A 20,407-nucleotide genomic window follows, 5' to 3' on the forward strand; every position below is an offset into this window, starting at 1 on the left:
CCACGGAGCGCCAAGCTGAGATTAGCAAGGGCCAAGACCTTAATTTAAACCCAAGTCCCCATTTTCCCGAGCTTCTCATGCTCCCCTGAACTCGGTCGCCCCCCTACAGCCCCCTGCCCCTGAGTTCTTCTCCACATTCCCCACCACTCCTCCATTTCGCATCCAAGCCTTCATGAAAGGTTTTCCTAGAAGGGAAAAAATGAGAAGTCTTGCGACTGGAACAGCCCTCCCCTCCCCCTCTCTGCAAATTTTAATTCCTGGATTTCACAACAGTGAGCTCTTCTTGTGCCTGGCATGAGCAAGACAAGGGGATGGGTGGTGGGAGGGTTGGGAAGTGTGGGAAAGAAAAGTGTACACAAATAGGTGTAATGAAAAAGCTTGACTTAAAGTTTAGATTTGCAGGCCAGAGTTCTGGTCCCAGTTCAACTAAGTGTACAAGCTTGATAATCGTGGGCCTTCCTATCACACTGGCCTCTTCCAGCAAAACCCTAACCCATTCTCATCTCTAGGGGCCTTCTTTGACTTCCCTTATTACCCTGTATTTTTGATAACATGGGCTGGGAGTGGTGGCTCATGCCTGCAATCCCAGCACTTTGGGAGGCTAAGGCCAGCAGATCACCTGAGGTCGGGAGTTCCAGACCAGCCTGGCCAACATGGAGAAACCCTGTCTCTACTAAAAATACAAAATTAAACGGATGTGGTGGTGCATGCCTGTAGACCCAGCTATTTGGGAGGCTGAGGCAGGAGAATCACTTTAACTTGGGGGGCGGAGGTTGCAGTGAGCCGAGATCACGCCATTGCACTCCAGCCTGGACAAGAGCGAAACTCTGTCTCAAAAAAAAAAAAAGAAAAAAAAAAATTGATAACATGGCTGTTTCCTCCTCCAGCCATGAACTCTTTATGTCTTTACCTGTATTCTTGGCACATAGTATATGGACTTATGTTTGTGAAATCAGTGAATTGGCTGTAGTCAGGGAACTCCTCTTGGGGGAATTGAGACTTGCATGGAGCTGGGCAATTCCTGGTCCAGGGGGGTTGAAAGAATAGGTGGGACACTCCCAGGAGGGGCTGGGACCTGAAAGTGAACCCAGATTGGCAAGGAGGTGACCTTATCATGCCACCTGGAGAGGCTGCCCCTTCTGGCTCAGGTGGGACTTGCATGTGGCTCCCAGGCTTGTTTGGCTTCCTCAAAATAGATTCCAGAAAAGTGAATAAACCACAAAAGGTTGATTTATTTATCACTCTCAGCCCGTCTCTCACAAAGACAGAGTCCACTGACCAAAAACTGAGGATCTGCCCCTGGGCAGATCCCAGGAAGGGGAAGTCAAAGGGCCCAGGTCAGAGGCCCAAGTTCAGACTTCAGCAGCAGACCGGGGTCAGACTTTACCAAGTCAGAACTCAAGGTTCATGTAAGTCCTTAGATCCCGCTCCCAAGCCCTGTCTTTCTCCTCCCTCCTTCTCTCCTCCTTCCGGGTCAGCGTGGCCACCCGAGGGGCTCTCTCCCTCCCAGCCACAGCTCGGGTATCCCAAGCTGGGAAATGTGTTACTCGGGGCTGGGGTGCTGATCTGTAGCCTAGTCCTTCCTGGTCCCTCTTGAGGACAGTGGGGATGGGGTTGGCACGGCCCTCACCTCGGGGTCCCAGTCCCATTCCTGGCTCCCAGCCCCCCCTCAGTAGGAGTTTGAAGCCCGGGCTGGAGATGGGCACCCCAAGTGGAAGGTTGGAAGGCTGAGGACCCTGGGACAGTGACAGCAGGTGAGCAGTGGATGTGCGGTGGTTGGAATCTTGGAAGTGGGTGTCACAGGTCTCGCAGTACTGGAGGGAGGGAGTGGGAGACCTGCAGAGAAAGAAGAAAAAGCATTAACAGCAGGGGAAGGCAAAGGGGAAGAGTTGAGGCCTCAAGAGAGGGCTGGCAGGGTAGGAGAGGATCCTTTCAGCTTTTCTGCTAAGGAACAAATTGCTGGCTAGGCATAGTGGCTCACACCTGTAATCCCAACACTTTGGGAGGCAGAGGCGGGCAGATCGCTTTGAGCTCAAGAGTTTGAGACCAGCCTGGGCAAAATGGCAAAGCCTACTTTTTTTTTTTTTTTTTTAAGAGATGGAGTCTTGCATCTGCTGCCCAGGCTGGAGTGCAGTGACATGATCTTGGCTCACTCCAACCTCCACCTTAGCGATTATCCTGCCTCAGCCTCCCAAGTAGCCAGGATTACAGGCACATGCCACCATGTCCCAGCAAAGCCTGCTTTCTACAAAAAATATGCTTGAACCTGGGAAGCGGAAGCTGCAGTGAGCTGAAATCACGCCACTGCACACCAGCCTGGGTGACACAGTAAAACCTTGTCTCAAAAAAAAAAAAAAAAAAAAAAAAAAAATTGCCTTCCTTCCTAATCAACAAGGAGGGAGCCTGGTTGGTCCAAAGGTGGTGGTGAGTTATCTGAAATGACTGTTCACTCAGTTACAGATCAAACTCCTTACTCTACTTTTCCCCTCCTTCTACTGCACTTGACTGGTCTTAAAAACAAATTTCTTTAAACCATTGTGGGACCCAGAGCAGAAGAGTTGAAAAGAAAAAATCTTAACCAGGCCTAGCAAACTCTTGGGGAAGGGGAGGGATACTAGTAATAATGACTACAGCTAACATTCATATATTGCATACTATGCAGCATGCACTATTCTAGCATTTTACATATATTAACCCATTGAATCCTAACAACAATCCTTACTACCCCATTTCTAAGATAAGAAAACTGGAACATGTAGACATTAGGTTGTTTGCCCAAGTAAGTGAAATCAGGCTTTAAATCCAGGGAGCTCATGTTCATAATCACTTGACTATACTACCTTGTCAACCTACACGAGGATAAGGAAAGAACTCCTCAGCACTGTGCTGGGGCCTCTGGTGTGGAATGGCTGGGAGAGGCACAACACAATGAGACAGGGGTCTGAGCTGAAGTTTCCCCTCACCGGTTCTCTGGGCTCCTTGTCTCTCCATGGCTCTCCCTGACCATGCGGGCCACCTCAGGAAAGCCAGCTTCTTCAGCGAGCTGAGCCGCATCCCTGCCACCCAGCTCACAGACCCCCACCCAGGCAGCCCCGCGGCCCAGGAGATAGCTCACAGCTGCCCCCTGGCCTGCTCGAGCAGCGCACATCAGTGGGGTCCACCAGAAGGCATCCCGAGCATTGATATTCCCCCCAGCTCCTCCTGCCTCATGGGGCTCCAGCAGTCTCCTAAGTTCTGCCAGGTCCCCCTCCTGGGCTGCCCTCAGTATCCGGTGAGTCATCTTATCTGCAGCCTCAAGGGATCTCCCTTGTCCATATCTTCCTGATACTCCTTCTGCCACTGCTCCTGCTGCAGCTGCCCCCATTATTCTTCTTTTCTTTCTCTTTCTTTCTCTGGCAGGTTCAGTCTGAGATCTCTGGGAGTCAGGAACGCTGCTCTCATCCCCAATAAGGGCCTCATAGAAAGCTCGGGCTGCAGCTCCATCCAGGGTGGACTCTGGCTCCTCAGGCTGTGGCTGCTGCTGCCCATCCTTCCAGAGGTCGCTGGGGTCAGTGGCTGGGGTGAAGGTGATGAGGAAGGGCCGGGACATGGCTTTTGGGAGAACTGAGAAAATGATACCAGGCAAGGGAAGGATGAGACAAGCAAGCCAAGCTCCTGGTGACTCTGTAGCAACCAGAGCCTCAGGGACCTGCTGGGATGAGAAAAAGTAGTCAAAAACACTTTCCTGCCGCTAAAGTGACCCCACAATTCAAGAATCTGCAGGGTCTAAGGGAGAGAGTATATGCAGAAAAACACGGAACCCTACAATACCGACTTTGCTCCTTAGTAAAAATTAATCAAACTCCATGAGACAGTCGTCCAGAGGTCCTGCGTCCGGCCCCCACCCCCATCCTTACCAACAATAAATACCAGCCTCTTTCTGAAACCACTTTCCCACCCCGTAAAACAGACATACCAGTAGGGAAAAAAAAATCAAGCCTGGCCCTTTAAGTCTTCCGCGACCCCATTTCGGAGTTTCCTCTTCCCAAACAAAAATAGACGGGTCACTCCCTAGAAGATCTCGGGGAGAGGCTCTTATACGTGTTGCTGTGTAGCTTCCGTACCGCAAAATGGCGCTATTCTGGTCAGCAGAGTTGACACAATCAAATAGCCACACGGCACGGAGACGCATGCGTGGCGACAACAACAACAAAAGCCACCACCCACATTACTTGATGGCTCAAGCGTGCGCAAAGCTCCGGGTTCAGTTTCCCGCGCTGGAACTTTTCCAACGGTAAACGAGCAGAGCTCCGCGCGCCCAGGTGGCGCGAGCGCTAGGATCTGTCGGTTGGGGTCCTACTTTTACATAACGCCCCCACAATGCCCTTCGCCTTCCTCAACGTGGCCCCCGCTCCAAGCCCATTTTCTGGAGCTAGGAATCCACTCTGGGTTAGGAAAGGCCCTCAGGAGGCGGAGGGAAACCTGTGGAATGCCGAGAAGCCGTGTAATGCAATAACGTCACGCCTGCCCCTCACCATTACTCTGACCAGGGTTCGAAGGTCACACTTAGAGATTAAGGGGAAATGGAGAAGTGCAAGGGGACGAGCAGAATGGCTGGCAACACCTCAGGTTAGCGCACTGGGCCGTTCTGGTTCTCACACCGCTCCGCCCAGCCCAGCCCACCCGACCCAAGTCCCTACGCACGGAGCCATAGCCGCATCTCTCGCCTCATGAGGCCAGAGCTCGGAGTAAAACAGGAGGCCCGTCAAGGGTCTCTGGCGGGACTGACTCGCACTAGGGGCCCAACAGGCAATAAGGACACAGCGGATTGGCCAAGGATAGGCCAGTCCTCAGGGCAGCAGCACTGCGCCGGGACTAGGGGGCAACTGTGAGGAGAGCTGCGGGGAGGGGTCCAGCCTGGCTCCCTCCTTTCCCCACCCTAAGTCAGCCTCTTCGCCCAGTGAGCACACAATTGTATTGCCCAGGCTCCCAGGCTCCGAACGCCATACCTGGCTTCCGCTTCCGGTGGCTTCTCGTTGCGCCCCGCCCGCAAGCGTCCTCCTCCGGGGCTTCGTGACAGCCAGGTCGTGCGCGGGTCATCCTGGGATTGGTAGTTCGCTTTCCCTCACTTAGCCGGTTTCTCTCTCTACCGGGGACTCCGCGTCCCGGCATCCACCGCGGCACCTGACCCTTGGCGCTTGCGTGTTGCCCTCTTCCCCACCCTCCCCAATTTCCACTCCCCCCACCCCACTTCGCCTGCCGCGGTCGGGTCCGCGGCCTGAGCTGTAGCGGTCGCCGCCGTTCCTTCGAAGTAGCAACTTCCCTACCCCACCCCAGTCCTGGTCCCCGTCCAGCTGGTGAGTCTGAGGTCTTCGCTGCTCCTGGTCCCTTATCGCTGGGAGCCGCACATGGGGTCTCCGCACTTTGATGTGGGGGCGGGGGAGGAAGCAACCAGGTCCGGCAAGGAGGGAGAGGTGGCTTGAAGAGCGGAGCGGGGATGTGTGGAATCAGGTGAAAGGGACCTGACAGTCGCCCCTAACCCTTGAGAAAAGGAGGGGCCCGATTCTTGCTTGAGAATGATAAACTTGGAAACCCTTGGGAAAGGCGCCGGGGTCATGCAGAGACTTGCATTGGTAGGGAGTCTGAGTCGAGGTCCCTGCCGGAGTTGACACAGAGAAGAGAGGGCCCTGGCTTTCGGGAGCTCCAGGGACGTGGGTCGGGCTGGTGGGTCAAAGTATCTGTTGGCTTCTTTCAAGAGGTGGGACGCCAAAGAATGTTTAACTTCAAAGAAAAGGGACTGAGATGTAAATTAGAGGCTTCCTTGAAGTGGTGGGACCCCAAAGAATATTTAACTTCAAAGAAAAGGGACTGAGATGTAAATTGGAGGAGTTGGAGAGGAGGGCTTCAGAGTTTGGGATCCTTTAAGAAAGGGTGGTTCTAATGTGGGAGGAGGGAGGATACCTGAGGCAGGGAAGGAGAGCTTGAGCTTTACTGACACTCTTTTTTCCAGCTGACGTGAAGATGAGCAGCTCAGAGGAGGTGTCCTGGATTTCCTGGTTCTGTGGGCTCCGTGGCAATGAATTCTTCTGTGAAGTGAGTTCTCTTCGACTTCCCTACTCGCTGGCTTCACATATCTTCCCACCAGACGTTCCTTCACATATTCCACTTCTACATTGTTCTCTTACATACTACTTGAAAACTTCCCATCAACGAAGAGTCCCCTCAATAACCCCCGACGAACCTGTGCTAAAGTGGCAAAACTGGGGCCCAAGTTCCGACTCTGCCACCCTCCAGCAGGCAATTTGTGTCTTTATCTTTTTTTTGAGACTAGGTCTCACTGTGTCGCCCAGGCTGGAGTGTAGTGGTGCGATCTCGGCTCACTGCAACCTCTGCCTCCCAGGTTCGAGCGATTCTCCTGCTCCAGCCTCCCAAGTAGCTGGGATTACAAGTACCCGCCACCACGCCTGGCTAATTTTCGGATTTTTAGTAGAGACAGGGTTTTACCATGTTGGCCAGGCTGGTCTCAAACTCCAGACCTCAGGTGATCTGCCTGCCTCAGCTTCCCAAAGTGCTGGGATTACAGGCATAAGCCATTGCGTCCAGCCTGTATCTTTTATTACTAAAGTGGCACTGCTAGTGCCTGTCTCAGCTGGCCGTTAGGAAAATTGAAATGCTATGTATTGAAATGTTTTGTTCAGAAACCATGCCGTTCAGCTTCCATCTTCCTCAGCCAGCTGAGAGGACAAAACTGGTTCCTAGAGATGGGGTATAGGAGTAGGGACAGAGATCTTGAAACGAATGTTTAAGAAAAAGATTGCTGTACCTGCTTATCCTTAGAAAAGAAAAGCCAAAGCTTTATGGGAGGGAGTATAGGTAAACTAGGGAGAGACGCAAGTACTTCTGCTGAGCTGGTAGTGAGAAACAAGCGGAACAGATGCAGTTGTGTTGATGATAAGGCATCAGTTAGAGCATTTTGCTCAGGTCAAAGATGGGGATTTTGATATGGGTTCCCTCTTGGCTTCCATGTCCTGACAGGTGGATGAAGACTACATCCAGGACAAATTTAATCTTACTGGACTCAATGAGCAAGTTCCTCACTATCGACAAGCTCTAGACATGATCTTGGACCTGGAGCCTGGTGAGGCACCCTCAGGGTTGTTTTGTGTGTGTACATGCACTTTTTTTCTCTTCAAATCTATATTCACTTACTTGAATTTTGAAATTTCCTTTGGTTCTCTGATTTCTTTAACCCTAAATTCATGCTTTATTTTGATCCTCCACTTGACTGTGTCTAGTTTTGTGACGTATATCATTTGTTCTCATGCTTTCTAAATCCACAATTCAGATGTTTTCCAAAATGCATTTCCTCATGGGTCTGGTTTGCTCTCTATTTCTCCTGCTTTGCACCTTCCAGTCTAGAGTTTCATCTTTTGCATGGACATTGTTGCAGTTATGTATTGAGGAGGGAGCTGGGAGGGAGAGCGGGGAGCAGAGGCTAAAGAGGTGTGAAGAGAAGACAGAGCTGTCTTGGGTTGGTGCAAGGGTCAGAAGCCCAGGTTTCTGGGTCACATGCTCAGACGTTGGATGGGATAAGGCCCAAAAGTAGGTGCCAGGCGAACTGAATAGCCCGCAGCCCCTGGATATGGGCAGGGCACCTAGGAAAGCTGAGAAACAAGTGGTTGCATTTGGCCGGGCTGTGTTTCAGATGAAGAACTGGAAGACAACCCCAACCAGAGTGACCTGATTGAGCAGGCTGCCGAGATGCTTTATGGATTGATCCACGCCCGCTACATCCTTACCAACCGTGGCATCGCCCAGATGGTGAGGCCTCTCTGCTTCTACTTGCCTCCTTCTGAGCAGTAAGGGACACAGGTTCCTGCAGCAAGAAGTCATGTTTAAGCCCTGTTTAAGGAAACTGGCTGAGAAGAGGAGAAGAACCCCAGGCTTGGGCCTGGGAATTGAATTCTGATTGGGGGTCATCCTGAAGGGATCATTTTCAGGGAGGGAGACAGTCCTTGAACAGAGAGTTGTGATAGACTGCCTCTTCCTCAGGGAACAAACAACGAATGGCTCTGATGGTTTGTAGCCTGCCTAATTGGAAGAAAGGAAACATAGGAGTTTGAGAGCCCATCTGGGCCAGAGAAGGGGCCTCTGGACAGAGGTGGGAGGAGTGGGAGACAGAGTGATATGGGTTGGGCTGAGAAGGGAGTTGCCTCTTCTCTTCACACCTACCTGCCAACCCCTTCCATTTTATTTACCTCAGTTGGAAAAGTACCAGCAGGGAGACTTTGGTTACTGTCCTCGTGTGTACTGTGAGAACCAGCCAATGCTTCCCATCGGTGAGTGTTGAAGAAGGGAAAGGAAGGCACCTTGTGGCAGTCTTACGGGAAGGAGTTAGGGCTCAGCATGTTGGGGCCTGAGTCCTGAGGGGAGGTTAGGTAGGAACAGGGAGATACCTGGCCTGCTGAGTCTGGCTATCTCCCAGGCCTTTCAGACATCCCAGGTGAAGCCATGGTGAAGCTCTACTGCCCCAAGTGCATGGATGTGTACACACCCAAGTCATCGAGACACCATCACACGGATGGCGCCTACTTTGGCACTGGTTTCCCTCACATGCTCTTCATGGTGCATCCCGAGTACCGGCCCAAGAGACCCGCCAACCAGTTTGTGCCCAGGTAGGGAGCAGGGAGAGTCATTAAGGGTCAAAGGAAAGGCCCAAGATCTCCCAGAGAGAGGGAAGGACAGGGCATGGCCCTTTCTTGAGGCCTGCTTCTCCCAGAATCGGCATCTCCCTGTGGAGTGACTGTGGGAAAGTTATTTGATTGTGCTTCAGTTACCTTATCATAGAATGTTCTTGAGCTGAGAAATTGGGAACCACTAGGCTTAAGCTCTGAGCAGGTCCATGGAGGAGTTCAGGTGGGGAAGTGGGAATGCAGGTGACTGGCAGGGTCTGGATGGGGCTCATGCTACTACCTCTCTGACCTCTGCCCTGGTCCAGGCTCTACGGTTTCAAGATTCATCCGATGGCCTACCAGCTGCAGCTCCAAGCCGCCAGCAACTTCAAGAGCCCAGTCAAGACGATTCGCTGATTCCCTACCCCACCTGTCCTGCACTTCCTTTCCTTTTTGCCACCCTTTCAGGAACCCTGTATGGTTTTTAGTTTAAATTAAAGGAGTCATTATTGTGGTGGGAATATGAAATAAAGTGGAAGAAAAGGCCATGAGCTAGTGTGCTGGTGCTTGCGGTTGGGGAAGGGAAGGTGATGGTGTGTTGGACTCCAGGGGCCCTCATGGCCCAGCCCACCCTCCCCAGATTGAAAACCAGGACAGATTTGTGCTCAGTGGATTGGGTGGTGGTTTTAGTGTAGAGCAGAACAGAATTGCTAGGACTGTGTGTGATGAAGTGCAAGATCAAAAGGAAAAGACAGAAAAAGCATGTTTTAAAGATGAGAAGTATTTGGATACCTATGACTGTCTGTTTATACTGTAAGGTGCTTAATCAGCAACTCCATCTTTTAGTTTTAAAGAAAAAGTAGCCCTAAAATCAGTATAACTAAGGGTGGAATGAGGTGGGACAAGGTCCAGAATTACTGTTCAGTGATGTCTGTGTGTGCTGCCTGCTGGTGGAGCTGGGACTGCTCACCTCAGAAGGATGGGGATGCTTGATTCCCAGGCCAGGTTGTCCCAGCACACTGGGGACTCACCCTGTTGTATGAGGAAGACGGCACATGGTGGCAGAGATAGACACTAAGCCATGGACTTTCCAAGGGAGGGAGTAGGTCTTTGGAGGGTATGCAGGACAAAGGTAGACACTGGATAAAGAACCAGATAGTGCCCAGGTATTACCCCGTCTGGGCCATTGCTCCCACACTCAGGAACCAGACATTGTGGGTGAGGACATGCTGTCCCTCCTGCCAAGTTAATAACTTCCTTCCCAACCAGGATCCTGCCCCAAGCAGGAATATAGCTCTGCATTTACGGCAGCTCCTCAGACCTTGTCAAAACCACCCTGCAACTCAGGATTAAGGAGCGTGGTCACAGGAAGGTGGGGTTTCAGGGCATCCCTCAGGAACTGCCCGTCTCCCCAGAATTCCATAATGAAGGCCCATATACTTGTAGGTGTGCTGGTCATGGTGGGCTTCACAGTGGGAAAGGGTAAGTGGGGCCCAGGGGCAGGGAGGGAGGAAGGGGTAACTGAGTTCAGGAAGGATCGGTGGAATGTGGCCGTGGATACTCGGGCTTCCTACTGGCCCAGGGTATTTGAGAGTGACCCAGTGCCCCATCCCTCCTTCTGCCTCCCCAGTTCCTGTTCCCGACATCCGGACCTGCCACTTCTGCCTCTTAGAAGACCCTTCTGTAGGATGCATTTCAGGCTCAGAGAAGTGTACCATCAGCAGCTCATCCCCATGCATGGTGATCACCATCTATTATGGTAAATAAGGTCCCAGGAAGGGGCTGCTGGTGGGGCAGCCAATGGCTTGATCTTCTCTCACAGATCAGGGCTGCTCCGGGCATGGGGTACAAGAAAGGAGGGGTTGATTGCAATGACTCATGCCTGTAACCCTAGCACCTCGGGAGGCTGAGGCAGGTGGATCACTTAGGCTCTAGAGTTCAAGACCAGTCTAGGCAACATAGTGAGACCCTGTCTCTACAAAAACATAACCAGGCATGGTGGTGTGCACCTATAGTGCCAGCTACTCAGGAGGCTGAGGTGGGAGATCTCTTGAACTCAGGAGGCGGAGGTTGCAGTGAGCCAAGATTGTGCCACCACACTCCAGCCTGGGTGACAGAGCCAGACCCTGTCTCAAAAAAAAAAAAAAAAAAAAATCTTGGAAGGAGGGGTCTAAGGTTCTAGGAGACCAGCAGAGCTCACTTTTCTAGCCTCTTGAAGGAGTCTGGGTTAGAAGTCAGTCAGGTCTGGGTGAGGGATGGGAAAAGTCCGTAGCAGGGGTTCATGGACTATGGGAAGCTATTGGAAGGGGTTATCAGCTTTCCCCTCTCCCTCAGATGTCAAGGTTCGCTTCATCATTCGAGGCTGTGGACAATACTATTCCTACCGCTGCCAAGAAAAACACACCACCTACTTCGCAGAGTACTGGTATCAGGCCCAGTGCTGCCAGTACAATTATTGCAACTCCTGGTCAAGCCCCCAACTCCAGAGCTTCCTGCCGGAGCCCCATGACAGGCCCAGGGCCCTGCCTCTGTCTGACTCCCAGATTCAGTGGTTCTACCAGGCCCTGAACCTCTCACTACCCGTCCCCAATTTCCATGCTGGGAAGGAGCGTGATGGCCTGGACCCCGTGGTCACACTGCCCCTGAACCTGGGCTTGTCTTTTGCTGAGCTGCGCCGCATGTACTTGTTCCTCAATAGTTCAGGACTTTTGGTTCTTCCCCAGGCTGGACTCTTGACACCTCACCCTTCCTGAATTCCACTCTGTGCAAGTATCTTTCTGTAACACCCTCAGCATCCTGCACTGCCCTCTCTGAAAACACCCACATTTTTTGGTCACTGTGATTTCTTAGGCCTCCCTCTGTTGTACCACTAGCATCTATATGACTTTGGTGTAATTTTCTCTCTCGAGCTTTGGTGCTGTCTTTTTGTTTGTTTGAGACGGAGTCTCGCTCTGTCACCCAGGCTGGAGTGCAGTGGCATGATCTCTGCTCACTGCAACCTCCGCCTACCGGGTTCCAGCGATTCTCCTGCCTCAACCTCTCGAGTAGCTGGGACTACAGGTATGCACCACCACGCCCAGCTAATTTTATGTATTTTTAGTGGAGACAGGGTTTCACCGTGTTGGTCAGGCTGGTCTCAAACTTCTGACCTCGTAATCTGTCCGCCTTGGCCTCCCAAAGTGCTGGGATTACAGGTGTGAGCCACCATGCCTGGCCGAGCTCTGGTGCTGTTCTTCCCCCCAGAAAAGAATCTCTAGTGTGGATTCTGCCCAGACAGGCTGACCTGGGAAAGGCACAGTGGTTCTTCCATTCCTTCCCCATCTGAGTGTTCCAGTATCCCCCATTCCTCTCAATCCAGTCACCTGCCTATTTAGATCTAGCTCTGTTTCCCATCTCTAAGACCCAGTACCAGACTGAACTAGCAGCAAGAAAAATGAGGAGGCCGGGCACAGTGGCTAACGCCTGTAATCCCAGCACTTTGGGAGGCTGAGGTGGGCGGATTACTTGAGGTCAGGATTTTGAGACCAGCCTGGCCAACACAGTAAAACCCAATCTCTGTTAAAAATACAAAAATTAGCTGGGTGTGGTGGCACACGCCTGTAATCCCAGCTACTCAGGAGGCTGAGGCAGGAGAATCACTTGAACCCACTAGGCAGAGGTTGCAGTGAGCCAAGATTGCACCACTGCACTCCAGCCTGGGCGACACAGCAAGACTGTCTCCAAAAAAAAAGGATGAGGAATAGAATTCTGTGCAGACGCCCTGACTTGGCAATCTTGTGTCCCTGCCTCACTGTCTCCACCAACCCTGCCTGTCCTGGTCTTGTTCTGCCTTCTGTCCTCTCTCGTCAGTCTCTGGACTCCTCGGCCCCATTTCACCTCACCGAGTCCTGACACCCACCTCCCTAGGGGCCTGTGGGAGGAGAGGGAAGGGTTTGTTCTGCTCAGCTCCATGTCCGCTGTTTCCCTCCACAATAAACTGGGACTGGGCTAAGACTGTGTCGCATTGTTCGTGGGGTCAGGCTAAGGTGTGGGCAGGTCAGTGCAAATTAAAGAGGGCGCGGTGGCTCATGCCTACAATCCTAGCACTTCGGGAGGCTGAGGCAGGCGGATCACCTGAGGTTGGAAGTTTTGAGACCAGCCTGACCAGTATGGAGAAAACCCCATCGCTATTAAAAATACAAAATTAGGCATGGTGGCGCATTCCTATAATCCCAGCTACTTGGGAGGCTGAGGCGGGAGAACTGCTTGAACCTGGGAGGCGGAGGTTGCGGTGAGCTGAGATCGCACCATTGCACTCCAGACTGGGCAACAAGAGTGAAACTCTGTCTTAAAAAAAAGGCCAGGTGCTGTGGCTTGCCTGTAATCCCAGCACTTAGGGAGGCCGACGCGGATGGATCATGAGGTCAGGAGGTCGACACCAGCCTGACCAACATGGTGAAAGCCCGTCTCTACTAAAAACAAACAACAACAAAAAAACAAATTAGCTGGGCATAGTGGCGCGTGTCTAATTCCAGGTACTCAGGAGGCTGAGGCAGGAGAATCGCTTGAATCCAGGAAGCAGAGGCTGCGGTGAGCTGAGATCATGCCACTGTACTCCAGCCTGGGCGACAGACCAAGATTGTCTCAAAAAAAAAAAGAGAAACTCTCTTTAAACCAGAAAGACTCAGGAACTTAGAGCCACATCCCAGAGTCACCTGCTGCTGGGGCCCTGGACTCTTGCCATTCCTTAGTTCTTTTCAAGGATTCTGGCATCCAGGATGCCCTCTCGGGGGCCCAAGTTGAGGGGCAAAGTGTGAGAGCACTGATGTTGGGCTGCAGTGGTTGGATCTTCATGTTAATATTTTAATTTTGAAATAGTGCAGGCCGGGCGCGGTGGCTCAAGCCTGTAATCCCAGCACTTTGGGAGGCCGAGACGAGCAGATCACGAGGTCAGGAGATGGGACCATCCTGGCTCACACGGTGAAACCCCGTCTCTACTAAAAACTACAAAAAACTAGCCGGGTGAGGTGGCGGCACCTGTAGTCCCAGCTACCCGGGAGGCTGAGGCAGGAGAATGGCGGGAACCCGGGAGGCGGAGCTTGCAGTGAGCTGAGATCCGGCCACTGCACTCTAGCCTGGGTGACAGAACGAGACTCCGTCTCAAAAAAAAAAAAGAAAGAAAGAAAAAGAAATAGTGCAAACGTATAGAAAGCAATGATGGATATAACTCAACCTTTTCCATACACTGGATAAACATGCTGGACATAACACAGCTCTGAGTCAGGCTCTGTATTGAGCAGCAGGACTCCCAGATGCGTACAGCCAGGTGTCTGCCCTCCCAAGTCTTGCAGCCCAGTGCTTGGGTTATGAAACCTTTTTCTGAAGAGCAGTGCAGCTTTGTGGCTGGGAGGCTCAGTCCCAGCTCCTCTACCACTTGGGTATGTCAGTCTCTTCAGCCTCACCTTGGTCACCTGTCAGGTAGGGATAGTGCCTCAGATGATTGAGAAGACGCATGTAAATGTGCATACATAAGTGGAAGTTAGGGCCTTTTCCCCCTCAAAAAAAATGTATTTGCCCTAGAGTCAAATGCATACACAATGTTTGGCTTTTTTTTCTAAGGTTCTTGCTATGTTGCCCAAGCTGGCCTTGAACTCCTGGGCTCCGGAGATTCTTCTGCCTCAGCCTCCAAGTATCTGGGACTACAGATGCACACCACTGTGCTCACCTGGCTGATTTACTTATTTTCAAACCTTTCTGGCAAAACATTCAGAAGCTTGCACATATCACAAGATGGATTTTTGTAAACTACACATCTGTGTAACCAGCCACAAAATCAGCATGAAGACATTTACCTGCAGCCAAACCTGCCTCTGTTCCCCTCCCAGGAGCTCTTCCCAGCTCTCTGGGGTAGCCGCTGTCCTGACTGGTAGTAGTTTAGATGACCTCTGTCTGTGCTTGATGGAAATGGCATCATAAAGCATCTACTTTTACCTACAGTGTTTTGCACACGTGTTAACAAATCTCTGTGGCCTGTACTCTGACAGAGGACACCAATGATAATTAGATCATGAAGCAGTTGGAGTACAAAGAGAGGTACAAACCCTTAATGTGCCCCCCAACCCCCACCTTGCTAGGTCCACCCTTCTCCGTGACCTCTGACGTCAGTATAAGACAGAGAAAGGCCCAGGTTTATAGCAGGTCAACTTGGAAGACACCCTCAGAGGCTGAAGAACTTGGCCCAGAATTGAAGAGACCAGGACTCCAATAGGTCTAACGTCTCTTTGAGAGTGGCCTTCTCGGCTCAAGGGGGTGACTCACGCCTGTAATCCCAGCCCTTTGGGAGGCCAAGGCAGGCAGATCACTTGAGACCAGCCTTGCCAACATGGTGAAACCCCGTCTCTACTAATAAAATACAAAAATTAGCTGGACGTGGTGGTATGTGCTTGTAACCCCAGCTACTTGGGAGGCTGAGGCAGAAGAATCGCTTGAACCTGGGAGGCAGAGGTTGCAATGAGCCAAGATCACACCACTGCACTCCAGCCTGGGTGACAGTGAGACTCCGTCTCAAAAAAAAAGAGTGGCCTTCTCGCCCACCTCCTCCTACCTCAGCCTGGTCCTTTTGCAGCCCCCCTCCCACCAACATAGCCCTCTAAATTCCTCCAGCCCCTACACAGCTCCGGTCTGACAGCACTGCCGAGGATGCCCACTAACTTTCTGGCATTCACCATAGGAGGGCTTTCATTTCCTTTTCCCCTTTTTGTGTCTAGAACGAATCACATACCAAGGCAGGACAGGAGCAGACCTCAGCAGAGCTGGGGGCCCCTTACCTGCCCCATGGTAGGGCAGTCAGGCAGGTGCACCTCCCTCAGCCTTCACCTCCACCAGAAGAAAGAGACATACTAAACAGTTTGCACACAAATTTATTTGGGAGAAACATCCAGGGACTAAGGACAAGAGAGGAAACCTGGTGGGCGGTGGGGCTGGGGGTGCAGAGTGGGAGTAAGGGTGCTGAAGGGTGCCAACCAAGAGGAAGAGCCAAGGCTGGGGTCCACTGACTGGAGGGAGCCAAGGAGGGCTGGTATGAGGGACTAGAAGTCCTGGCCAAGCCCAGATAGAAGTCAGGAAGGTGGCTGGAAACTGGTAGAATTTTACACCAAAGGTTGTTGCAGTCACACTAAGAAATATAGTGCCCTCTGTTTTGAGGGTCATTGCAGAAATCCAGGAAGCAGCATTGAGAGAATATCCAGAAGCCAGACACTGGAGAAATTCGGGTATTTGAACAATCACTCATCTGCTCCTTCCTTCGGCAGTCACTCACCATGACATCAGAATTGCTGCCTGGGGAGGGACCACAGGCACCAGTGATACGGAAGTCCCCAGGAAGGGCCCCAAATCCTCTCATCCCCTCACTCATAAGTCAAAAAAAGAAAAAGAAAAAGAAAAGATTCCTGTGGTTAGGCATGGGTGGACATGCCCAGTGTTCACCAGCCATGGAACTCCACTGAAGTTCCCATGCAAGGCTGGAGGAAAAGAGCCATTTGAAATGTAATGGTTGGAGGGGGAGTTGGGAGTTACTGAGCCAAGTGGGGAGAACTAGCACCATAGGACCATGTGAGAAAAAGCTGGGAAATGTTTTGGAGACTGGGTGGCAGGAAGGAGGTGTTTTGTCATTTATTTTTCAGATCAAAAGTAAGAGAATAAGATGATGTCTGCTGCTGGTATATGTAACAGGGAAAAATCTTTGTGCCTGCATCCCAAGAAGTCATGTACAGGGATGTTTGCTGCTGCCCTGCTTGAGAGAAATGACCGAAATGCCCATTAATAGTGGGATGGGGAAATCAGCTGTGATATGCCCATGCTATGGAGTAGTACACAGCAGGTCAATAAAACAAAGAAGCTGTTCACAAACTGATATTGGAACATTCAATTCCCCTGTTAAGTGCAGAATAATGTTTACAGTGGGATGCTACTATCTTGTTGTGGGGGAGAAAAAGAGGTGAAAAAATAGTAAACAGCATACTTGTGCAGGGTGGAATGTGCATAAAAGATTGCAGGAGGGATCATCCACAAAGTAAAAAAAAGTGGTTACATGTGCTGGGGAGCCAGGTGGGTTAGGGTAGTAGCGGGAGACTTTGGTTTGACAGTACTTTATACTCTGATATTTGACCCATGTCTGTGCATCGGCTATGTTAAAAGGGTAATAAGAGGATTTGAATACAGGCTGCTCCATGCAGTGGTTGTTGAGAGAACCATCTCTGGAGCCATCACAAATTCTGGCTCAGCATCTGTGAGACTCAGGCAAGGTTATGACCTTTCTGCACCTCAGTTTCCTCATCCGTAAAATGCGGATAGTAGTAATACCTGCCTCAGCGGATTTCAAGTGTTTAGAATAGTGCCTAGCACATATTATGGTTACGTTTTTGCTAACTTAAGGAAGGTGGGGGGGTGGTCGGTGGAAGAGCAGGCATCGGGAAGGAGTCAGTTTTCAGCGAGGGAGATGTCCAATGGCCAACGGGATATGAGGAGAGTAGTTTGACATAATATTCAGATTCAGAAGGAAGTGGTATGTGGCTGCTGGTTGAAGCCAGCAAAGCAGATAAAATCCTCTAAGTATATGAAGTGGGAACACAGCTAAGGACCAAACCTTGGTGAACATGAACCACTAAGGGTCAAAGAGAAAACACTCCATGAAGGAGACTGAAGCAGCAGTGGAGGATGCAGGAGAAGAGCAACACCAGCAGTAACTGCAGACAGATGGGGGAGCAAGCAGCTTGAGGACAGGCAAGGGCACCTGGAGATCTGGAGGGTCCCCATCAAAGCTGCACACCTTGAAAGGGTGGAAGCTATTCAGCTACAGATTGAGGAGAGAAGGTAGTGGAAGTAGAGACAGAGTGTGGCTCTGAAGAAAAGGAAAGAGAGGCTGGGTGCGGTGGCTCATGCCTGTAATTCCAGCACTTTGGGAAGCTGAGGTCAGTGGATCACCTGAGGTCAGGAGTTTGAGATCAGCCTGGCCAACATGGTGAATCCCTATCTCTACTAAAAATACAAAAAATTAGCTGGGCGTGGTGGCGTGCACCTTTAATCCCAGCTGCTTGGGAGACTGAGGCACAAGAATTGCTTGAACTGGGGAGGTGGACATTGTAGTGAGCCAAGACTGCGACACTGCACTCCAGCCTGGGTGACAGAGCAGCAAAAATAATAATAATAATAATAATAATAATAATAATAATAATAATAATTTAAAAAGACAGGATTAGAGCAGTGTCTTATGGGATTATGGGAAGAAGACTTGGGGTGCAGCTTAGGAGGCTGAGAGAGTTTCAGTTTGGGAGAATGCTGGGCCCACGACAGGAGAAGGTCACTTACTGTTCTTTATGTGGAGAGTGATGCAGCTGCTGCCAGCCGGGGTGAGGCAGATGTCAGATCCCAGAAGGCACCCTAACTCCTTGGTCTCCAAGAGGCATCGGTAGCAGCGCAGGTATTTGGGGAATGGAAGTGGATGAGGGGGTTCCCAATTGACAGGAACAAACTTACCTAGAACAGAGAGAAGTACTGACCCCACTCACACCCCATTCTCTCTCACACCCCACCACTGTCTGATTCCAGGCCAGTCAACCCCACTGCTCCCTCCCTTCCTATCTCAGAAAACCATCAAAGCTCCAATTCTCTGCTTCCTTCCCCAACTGCATACACATACATCCCCCTTTTCCTCTGGTCCTAAGGCCAGACCACACGTTGACAAGTCCCCAGACCCAGCAGAGCACTTGGTATGAGGCAGAGGAAAGTGCTAAACGAACACTTTGAATCCTGTGTGTCTGTTGCTGGTGCTTTGCAGCCAAGTGGGGAGCCCAGCAGGCTGGACTCAGTCTTGTTCTATCCTGTGGATTCTGATTCTCTCATCCAGTACACTCCCTAAACCTCCCTATTCCATGTTGCCCTCAGATCTGGAGAAGATTCCTTCAGTATCTCTGTTCAGGTCACTGCTATGAAGTGAGACAGCCCTGGGGTGGTCACTAGAAATCTTCAGAGGCCGGGTGCGGTGGCTCATGCCTGTAACCCCAGCACTTTGAGAGGCTGAGGTGGGCAGATACCTGAGGTCAGGAGTTCAAGACCAGCCTGGCCAACATGGCAAAACCCCGTCTCTACTAAAAATACAAAAATCAGCTGGGCATGGTGGCTCGTGCCTATAATCCCAGTTACTCGGGAGGCTGAGGCATGAGAATCGCTTGAACCCAGGAGGTAGAGGTTGCAGTGAGCCGAGATCTCACCACTGCACTCCAGCCTGGGAGACAGAGCAAGACTCCATCTCAATCAATCAATCAATCAATCAATCTTCAGATTGCGTATCAGTCCATGAGCAGGCATTCCCCACCAAACCCATCCATTCCATCTCTCCTCCTGCATGGGTTTACCTGAGCATACTGGACAAATGTACCCAGAAGCTTGGTGTCTGTGGGTTTCTCCATCCAGCAGGCCAGGAGACCCTTCTGAACCCTTGGAACCACTTACCAAACGCCAAGCTCATCATAACCAGCACTATTAAGAGGACGGTGTACAGGGCTTGGAGGCTGCTGTGGAAGCACATGGGACCCAGATTCTGGCTCCCTGCAGGGCCTGCCATAAAACGCATGACTGCCTGCTGGCCTCCAGTTTGGGCTTATATTGGTGGAAGAGAGGTTGGCCAAGAGGAAGGAGAGAGGCAACACCAACTCAAGGTGGAAATCAGTGCCAGACCAGCCAGAGGGGCAGAATGTTCTCACCCACAGCCACTCTGGGGCATAACATCCTGTTGAGGGCAGGGGCCCAGCAATAGGGGAATGAGAAAGGGAACTTTCTTTCCTATTAATTGGACAGATGTTTATTGAATCACTGCATCACAATCATCGTATCTTGGGGATACAACCGTGCACAAAGTCTCCACCCTCACAGGGCACAGTCTAGTAGGGGAGACAGGTCAATCGTCAATGATGTGGGGAGGGCAGAGTGCTGCCAGGAGCACCTAGACAGTTAAACCACTGACCTGAGGGATTTCGGCAGAGGAGTAACTTGATCGGATTTCTGTTTGTAAAAGATTGCCATGGCTGCACATTGCATTTGGGTCAAGAGTGGAGGCCGCCGGGAAGTACCACGCTATTCCCAAGTCCGGTCACAAGATGGCGGACTGGTCCAGCAGAAGATGGGCAGGGACGAGGAGGCGGGGCTACTGAACCTGAGATACATTTAGAAGACTGGACAGATTTGCTGTTGGACTGAACGAGGGATGAGGGAACAGGGGTAGGCTTGCACAAAGAAGTGGTACCATTTTCCGAGATAGGAAACGTGGTCCATCTCAAAAGAAAAAACAAACAGCAAACAAAAAAACACACCAGAAAATAGGGGTGCCCAGTCCCACTTCTCATACCCTGGGGACACCTGTCAGACATCCCAAAACGAGGACACCTGGATCCCAAGCGATACGTACTTAGCTCAGTGTCCCCTTGGGGTTCCGGGAACCCAGCGCCTTCCCCCACCTCATCCTTTTTCCTGCCCCGCCTAAGTTCAGCTGCGGCTCAGTGGGCCTGATCTCCGGCGCCCACAGAATCTGGCGCTGCGCGTTCGCTCTCCGCGCCTGACTGCACCTCAGAGCTCCGGTAGGACGCGGGGTTGGCCCCCTGCTCAAGCTCTGTTCCCTGGGGAAGAAACCTGGGAAGTGCGAACCGCAGGTCGGGACCCACGCGTCTGGCCCCAGCGGACATCCAGAGCCCGAGGTGGCTCCCCAGAAAGGCGGCGCCGTAGCG

At 51.5% G+C, this 20,407-nt stretch overlaps 4 protein-coding genes across 9 annotated transcripts; 2 read left to right on the top strand and 2 right to left on the bottom strand.

The window, feature by feature from the left end:
* Positions 1 to 1,212: 1,212 nt before the first annotated feature.
* GPANK1 (G-patch domain and ankyrin repeats 1) lies at positions 1,213 to 5,047 on the bottom strand. 4 transcript variants are annotated; one of them, XM_023188919.2, is made up of 3 exons: positions 4,989 to 5,047; positions 2,964 to 3,691; positions 1,213 to 1,836 (listed from the first exon to the last, which is right to left on the bottom strand). In XM_023188919.2, the coding sequence occupies exons 2-3, from the start codon at positions 3,587 to 3,589 to the stop codon at positions 1,392 to 1,394; spliced, it is 1,071 nt and encodes a 356-aa protein (XP_023044687.1). In that variant the 5' UTR covers positions 3,590 to 3,691; positions 4,989 to 5,047; the 3' UTR covers positions 1,213 to 1,391. The 4 variants fall into 4 exon arrangements, with proteins under 4 accessions (XP_023044687.1, XP_023044686.1, XP_023044685.1 ...); XM_023188918.2 differs by having other exon boundaries at positions 2,964 to 3,688; positions 4,989 to 5,031; XM_023188917.2 differs by lacking the exon at positions 4,989 to 5,047 and adding an exon at positions 3,956 to 4,971 and having other exon boundaries at positions 2,964 to 3,688.
* On the top strand, positions 5,013 to 9,202 carry CSNK2B (casein kinase 2 beta). Of its 2 annotated transcripts, none has more exons than XM_023188921.2 (7): positions 5,013 to 5,336; positions 5,990 to 6,072; positions 7,015 to 7,117; positions 7,685 to 7,800; positions 8,243 to 8,318; positions 8,474 to 8,654; positions 8,978 to 9,202. In XM_023188921.2, the coding sequence occupies exons 2-7, from the start codon at positions 6,001 to 6,003 to the stop codon at positions 9,066 to 9,068; spliced, it is 639 nt and encodes a 212-aa protein (XP_023044689.1). In that variant the 5' UTR covers positions 5,013 to 5,336; positions 5,990 to 6,000; the 3' UTR covers positions 9,069 to 9,202. The 2 variants fall into 2 exon arrangements, with proteins under 2 accessions (XP_023044689.1, XP_023044688.1); XM_023188920.2 differs by having other exon boundaries at positions 5,178 to 5,336; positions 8,465 to 8,654.
* An 89-nt stretch (positions 9,203 to 9,291) lies between these two features.
* On the top strand, positions 9,292 to 11,688 carry LY6G5B (lymphocyte antigen 6 family member G5B). 2 transcript variants are annotated; one of them, XM_023188923.1, is made up of 3 exons: positions 9,292 to 10,133; positions 10,282 to 10,410; positions 10,986 to 11,688. In XM_023188923.1, exons 1-3 carry the CDS (start codon positions 10,076 to 10,078, stop codon positions 11,402 to 11,404), a joined length of 606 nt encoding a protein of 201 aa, XP_023044691.1. In that variant the 5' UTR covers positions 9,292 to 10,075; the 3' UTR covers positions 11,405 to 11,688. The 2 variants fall into 2 exon arrangements, with proteins under 2 accessions (XP_023044691.1, XP_023044690.1); XM_023188922.1 differs by having other exon boundaries at positions 9,292 to 10,410.
* A 3,844-nt stretch (positions 11,689 to 15,532) lies between these two features.
* LY6G5C (lymphocyte antigen 6 family member G5C) lies at positions 15,533 to 19,260 on the bottom strand. The gene is made up of 3 exons (XM_023188914.2): positions 19,140 to 19,260; positions 17,997 to 18,164; positions 15,533 to 15,968 (listed from the first exon to the last, which is right to left on the bottom strand). Exons 1-3 carry the CDS (start codon positions 19,258 to 19,260, stop codon positions 15,805 to 15,807), a joined length of 453 nt encoding a protein of 150 aa, XP_023044682.1. The 3' UTR covers positions 15,533 to 15,804.
* Between the last annotated feature and the right edge of the window lie 1,147 nt (positions 19,261 to 20,407).

This window comes from Piliocolobus tephrosceles, chromosome 5 (assembly GCF_002776525.5).
Source record: "Piliocolobus tephrosceles isolate RC106 chromosome 5, ASM277652v3, whole genome shotgun sequence".
NCBI classification, from domain to species: domain Eukaryota; kingdom Metazoa; phylum Chordata; class Mammalia; order Primates; family Cercopithecidae; genus Piliocolobus; species Piliocolobus tephrosceles.